The sequence below is a fragment of the Perca flavescens genome, chromosome 10 (genome assembly GCF_004354835.1).
Source record: "Perca flavescens isolate YP-PL-M2 chromosome 10, PFLA_1.0, whole genome shotgun sequence".
NCBI classification, from domain to species: domain Eukaryota; kingdom Metazoa; phylum Chordata; class Actinopteri; order Perciformes; family Percidae; genus Perca; species Perca flavescens.
In genome coordinates, this window is record NC_041340.1 from 32,328,953 (window position 1) to 32,335,749 (window position 6,797).

The window sequence follows — 6,797 nt, forward strand, 5'->3', positions numbered from 1 at the left end:
AAGACAGCTGGGCATAAAAAGGTAACAGAGGGGTCACTGGTAAAAGCAGGGGATGAAAAGCTTAGGCCAGCAATTTTATCTATGAAGTGTTTCAGGAAGTTTTCACACAACAATGTGGATGTCACAGCACAGTAAGTTTCACAAGGGTTAATAAATGAGTTAAACACTTTAAAAAGAACCTGAGGCCTCTGGGTGTTACTAGCAACCAGGTGAGATAAAAAATAAGTTTTAGCAGATTTAACTGCTCCCTGGTATTTATGTAATAAGTCTTTTAAAATTTGAAATGACACTTGAAGTTTGTCCTTCTTCCACTTTCTCTCAGCTGTTCTGCAGGCCCGTCTGAGAGAGCGGGTGTTGTCATTCAGCCAAGGTTCTTTAAGAGTTTTTGTGCGTTTCTCCCTCAGTGGGGCAACAGAGTCCAGTATCTCTGTACAAGTAGAGTCAAAGATGTTGGCGAGTTCCTCCACTTTAAGAAAATCACCAAGATTGTAAAGCACTGAGGTTTTAAAAGCAGCAGAAAACTGTGAGGCAGTTTGAGGGTTAATTGCACGGACACAACGTGCGGGGCAAACAGACAAAGTGTCCGAGCAGGGGACAACCATAGTAAATAAAACAGGCAGATGATCTGAAATGCATGTGTCGCATATTTCACTAATGGCAACATCTAAGCCATATGACAGCACAAGGTCCAACGTATGTCCTTTTTCGTGCGTCGGGCCAGTGACAGACTGTGTGAGACTAAAAGAGTCAATAAGATTAAGAAAATCCTTAGACATTGGTCTGGATTGCAGCACACATGTATATTAAAATCACCAACGATCAAAAAGCAATCATATTTCAAAACAATTCCAGCCACAAAGTCTGCAAAGTCCTGAATAAAATCCTTATTAAACTTTGGAGGTCGATAAACCACAGCACATAAAACAGTCACTGGAAGATGTGTCTCAAACAGTTGCATCTCAAAGCTGGAGCAGCTGTCAAACAGAATTTCCCGACATGGAAAAGCACACTTAAACACGGCGGCTAATCCTCCACCTTTACCTGTGGTCCGAGGGGAGCTGAGGAAGCCACATCGGTGAGGAAGAAGTTCAGAAAAAGGCGTGAGCTCGCCATCGTGAAGCCAGGTTTCTGTTAAGAACATAAAATCCAACTCACGAAAAGTGAAGAAGTCATTGAGGAGAAAAGTCTTGTTGGCTAGCGATCTAGCATTAACAGCCTGTTGCCCTGCCACAAAGTGACCAAAAGAAATAAACATTAATAATGAATATATGTACATTTCTTTCTTTTTTCCTACTGTCGGTTTATGTGACAACTCTGTTCAATTTAAGTTTCACTCTATGTAATCTATTGCAGAATGGTATTGCCTTTCTGCCACAGCAGTCACAAAATTATGCTTTTTATGTATTTGATGATTGATGTGTGTTTGTGTGTGTGTGTGTGTGTGTGTGTGTGTGTGTGTGTGTGTGCACAGGATGACGGGTCAAGTGCAGGATTCACATAGGCTTTCTGTGAAAACATGGACAGATGAGGAGAGTGACCGAGCTGACAGCAATCTTAGCAGGTACACACACACACACACACACACACACACACACACACACACACACACACACACACACACACGTTATTGCCTTTCTGTGTGAAGTAGTAGGAGTTTTACAGCTGTTGTCGCAGCAGTCACTAAATTATTCTCTTTATGTATTTGATGATTGATGTGTGTTTGTGTGTGTGTGTGTGTGTGTGTGTGTGTGTGTGTGTGTGTGTGCGTGTTGGGGTTTATGTGTGTAGAGCACAGTCGATGTGTGACGACACTTCCTCAGAGCTTCAGAGAATGGCTGCCATTGACAGAAGAGATATTAATTCCCAGAATTCCTTGCATGGTCGAGGTGCTCTGTCCAGGTATGACAGCTGATAAGTTAACTAATCCACAAGTTGACTTCACATCTTTTTTCATTTTCAGCGTGTGTGATTATGTACAGTTCATTGCTATGTTGCCCCGTATTATAAACTTTACATTTGTCTGTCTACCTGTCCTCAGGATAGTTAGTATGGTGATGACTCTGAGAGACTGGGCGCATAAGAGTTTGGCTGACGAGACTGAACGCCCAGATTCCTTCTTGGAACGCTTCAGAGGCCCCGTCAACACTGACATGCAAGACCCTCCCAGCAGGTTCAGCCATACTGGCTCTGACACAGATCATGAAATCAGACGCTCCAGACACACGTAAGACAACAACAAAAATGGACAAAATCCGTACACGTTAAAACATCAATTGACAAATCTCTACCTATTTGTTTCGCCCCTCTCTGTCAGGAGGTGGAAGTGTAATGTCGAGGTCTTATCACCATCTGATGACGCATACTACCACTGGCTGATGCTGATTGGTGCTGCTGTTTTTTATAACTGGACCCTACTGGTTGTCAGGTTGGGAACTATTGCTTCACCTACACCACAGTGCTAGTATCAGTTTTAAGTAGAAGTTCCTCTTGTAGTACTATGTATCCCATTACTTTTGTCACTACAAGAATAGTCTCGCATTGCCAGACCTATCTCCACAGCCCTGTGGAGTGAGGTCTGGCTACACCACACATTCATTCTAGGATAGGAGAAAAAAATGCTCTGGGTTGTTTGCATTTCAAAATAAAAAAACTAAACTCTGGACGCAGCGACACTGGCTCAGCAAAATGGTCTCGGGAAGGAACTTGTTTTGGTGGAACATTTGCACACCGCTAAAGACAACGCCACATACAATATTAAATAAAATTAACTGTTCACACAATACAGTAATGTGAGCTATATAAATCAACTGGACACATGGTTAAACGTCAATATGCTCTTACCAGTGTATCGCCGTGGTTACTGTACTTCGTCTATAGCAATCCCCACCAATTGGTCCCAAAACATCCCAGTTAGAGAGTAAATGCAGTAAACATGTTCTTTATAAATCTTTACAATCATTCCCACAAAGAACCAAGCCTGCTTTGTTGCATGATCCAAATTTTCTTCAAAACCTGCCATTTTCAGCGTGTAGCTTGCTTGCTCAAAGTTTGTTGTTGTTTCTAGCAGTGAATGGAGTTAGAGAACGGCAACACACACAGAGCGGAAGTTGAGGGGACAATTATCCTGGAAATGTACCAGACTACAACTAGAGCAACTACTATGACAACTACTACTACTGCTCCATTACTGTAGAAAACATGGACGCAGTGATTGTGATGTCAGCTTTTTTGAAGGGATGTTCAGAAACTTGAATTTGGGATTACTGTTGGCTGTGTTTGCCAGTTTCAGGTGTGAGAAATCCAATATTTGGGCTTTGGGGGAGAAGGAGGCATGGACTCATATAGAGCAAGCTAGTGTGGCCAGCACCATCTCTGATTCTAACGAGCAGACTGCTACAAGCTACATGCTACTAAAAAATACTTTAAAACTGCAATCATTAAAAAATTTAAAATAAGAAAATGACATGTACATATGAAAGGGCTTGCCCCTAATGACAAAGCCCATACGGAGTTATCATCCGACCCTGTAGTTCCCCTCAGTTCTACGGAGCGTTCTAGCGCCTTTTTAGCTCCTTGTTTTGCTTCTCTAACATGCAACTTTACTGTTTTGTTTGAGTCTTTCCACTCAAATCGTTTCCAGCAGCAGCACATAGATGTTTTCAGCAAAAAAAGTTCAGATAAAACCACTGTTCGCTATCTGCCCGCCATCAAACAGCAGACAGACGCAGTTAGCGATTAGCTGGTGAACAGAGTGGAGCATTTATTAACTAAAGAGTTAGATATTTCCATCAGGAGTTTCTTCATTTACTAAGCGTCTCAGTCAACAAGTCCTCCAAACCATACAAAGATATGGGTCGTTTATTCCCTCTCCCTCTAATAAGACCCACAGGAGCGCTTTCCATCCTCAAATTTAAACTGGAGAACGTCACTCGCGGTTTTAAAATGAAATGGCAGCGTCGTTAAATTTGTGAAACGTCACAGTTTGGTTATGTCTAGGCACCAAAACTACTATGTTAGGTTTAGAGTTTAGAGTTTAGAGTTTTTAGTGGTTTGACTTAAAATCAGACGTTACTTCACTTCCAGTTACGCACGTGATTCTGAACGTGACGTGACTCTGTTTGTTCTGTAAAGTGAAAAATACCTCGGCATTCACTTTTATTTTTAAACGGGATAAAAAAAAAAACGGTCTTCTGGGTGAAAGTCCTGTTTGTTTGATTAACCCAGCCACCACCCCAAACTGCCTCCTTATGAAGAACTTGGCACTCTGCTTTGCTCCCGTCCCACTAGAGGGCGCCGCCACTAGAAACGTAAAGAGGAGTTGTAATTGCTTTCTGAACAAACGACCTATGGGAGTGTTTTTCGGGAGAGGACAGTCTCGTTTCAGTGTATGTGTTTCCGTAGGGCCTGTTTCGATGAGCTCCAGATGCGGAATGTGTTGGTGTGGCTGGTACTGGACTACATCTGTGATGGCGTCTATATCCTGGATATAGCTGTTCGTCTCCACACAGGTACTGAATAGCGTCATAAGACTCAAATGTCCATTACTTCATGAAAATGTTCTAATAGGAAACCCTTTCCTGGATCTTGGTTTTAATGTATACATTTGACACCTACATTCATTAATTTATGTATCTGTTATCTATGTGAAGGTTTCTTGGATCAAGGCTTGATGGTGAAAGATGTGCGGCGTCTGAGAGAAACCTACGTTCGAACCTTGCAGTGTAAAATTGACATTTGCTCCATCCTTCCAACTGACCTGCTGTACCTAGCTGTTGGAATGAGCTACACTCCTCTTCTTCGATTCAACCGGCTGCTGCGTCTGTCACGTCTGTTTGAGTGGTTTGAGCGTACCGAGACACGAACGTGTTACCCCAATGCTTTCCGAATCTGTAAACTGGTGCTGTACATCCTGGTGATCATCCACTGGAACGCCTGTGGATACTACAGCTTCTCCAAGGTCCTCGGACTGGGCTCTGATTCCTGGGTGTATCCCAATGCATCAGATCCCGAGTTTGGCTCCCTGACCAGAAGTTACATCTACTGTCTGTACTGGTCCACTCTGACACTGACCACCATTGGAGAGACCCCTCCTCCTGTTAGAGATGAGGAATATTTGTTCCTGATATTTGACTTTCTGGTAAGTCATCAGCAAAGGTGTAACCTTTGCTGAAATGATCTTACCTTGAAGGATCCATAAAAGCCTGTTACCGTGTGTTGTTACAGTTGATCACAATGGTTAATACTGGTATTTCTGTCCTAGGTTGGGGTTCTGATTTTTGCCTCCATTGTGGGTAACGTTGGATCCATGATCTCCAATATGAATGCCACAAGAGCAGCCTTTCAGGGCCGCGTGGACACCCTGAAACACTACATGCAATTCAGGCACGTCAGCAAGGTGCTAGAGCAGCGCGTCATCCGCTGGTTTGACTACCTCTGGACCAATAAGAAGACAATAGATGAACAGGAAGTGCTGAGGAGCCTGCCCAATAAACTGAGAGCAGAGATTGCTATTAATGTTCACCTGGACACACTGAAGAAGGTAAAGACACACTAGACAATGGTTCCCCAGTTCTATTTACATCTCCAAGCCTCTTTTCTTAATTAATGTGGTTATTAATTAATGTGTGTGTGTGTGTGTGTGTGTTTATGTGTGTGTACATAGGTGCGTATTTTCAAGGACTGTGAGGCAGGCCTCCTCGTAGAATTGGTATTAAAACTTCGACCGCAGGTTTTCAGCCCTGGAGACTACATTTGTAGAAAGGTTAGTATTTATTCATGACGTTCCACTTCCTGGATTGCTCTAGTTCTGCCGGAAATTCCGCCGGATGTCACTCTTTTCAGATGTCCGTTACCTTCCGCTAAAACAATAATTTGACATGCTTAAATCTGATGGTTTTAGCTAGTTCTACGGGCACATTGTTAGCGTTCCAGCCGTTAGCTGCATATTGTGGGCTTGGCTTTCAGAGTACAACGCGATGCGCTCTGTCTCTGTTGCTGTTAAAAGTACTGATATATATTCTCTGTCTGTGTTTTTTTCTCCAAGGGAGATGTGGGTAAGGAGATGTACATAATTAAAGATGGCCAGCTGGCAGTGGTGGGGGAAGATGGAACAACCCAGTTTGCTGTTCTGACATCAGGAAGCTGCTTTGGAGAAATCAGCATCCTTAACATCAGCGGCAGCAAAATGGGGAACCGACGTACGGCTAATATTCGCAGTCTGGGATACTCAGACCTGTTCTGCCTTTCCAAACAAGACCTGATGGAGGCGCTTCAGGAGTTCCCCCACGCCAGGGCCCAGCTGGAGCAGAGGGGGCGGGACATCCTGCAGAAGGAGGGGCTTCTAGAGGAAGTAAATGTGTCTGCAGGGGAGGACCTCGAGGAGAAGGTGGAGAGGCTGGAAACCAGTCTGGATCGGCTACAGGTCAGTTACTGCACTGCAGCTGCTGTTGGTACTGTTGCTACGTCCCAAACATCAGTTATTAGATAATAACTAAGGATGACCTTTTTTCCAGACGTGTTTGGCCCGTCTGCAGGGCGAGTTCAACTCTTCCCAGCTGCGACTGAAACAGCGAATCACAACCCTCGAACACAACGTCACCACAGTGGGCACAGGCAGCGGCTTCCTGTCCGACGCCGACGGCAACGAGAGTGTTTTTGGTGGTGACGCCGTGCGCAGTGAAATCAACATCCGCTTCTGAAGGACAAACTGTGGAGAAATGTTAATGTTGATTTTTTTTTTTTTTGCATTTGTAAAAAATGCAATAATGACTTTTGTCGTCTGTTTGATGTTAACTGAC

General features: G+C 43.7%; 1 protein-coding gene across 1 annotated transcript; it reads left to right on the plus strand.

The window, feature by feature from the left end:
* The first annotated feature begins 1,066 nt into the window (after window positions 1–1,066).
* LOC114563061 (cyclic nucleotide-gated cation channel) lies at window positions 1,067–6,797 on the plus strand. The gene is made up of 11 exons (XM_028589839.1): window positions 1,067–1,124; window positions 1,472–1,561; window positions 1,789–1,899; window positions 2,039–2,224; window positions 2,315–2,425; window positions 4,402–4,508; window positions 4,650–5,137; window positions 5,261–5,539; window positions 5,663–5,761; window positions 6,044–6,421; window positions 6,513–6,797. The coding sequence occupies exons 2-11, from the start codon at window positions 1,473–1,475 to the stop codon at window positions 6,696–6,698; spliced, it is 2,034 nt and encodes a 677-aa protein (XP_028445640.1). The 5' UTR covers window positions 1,067–1,124; window position 1,472; the 3' UTR covers window positions 6,699–6,797.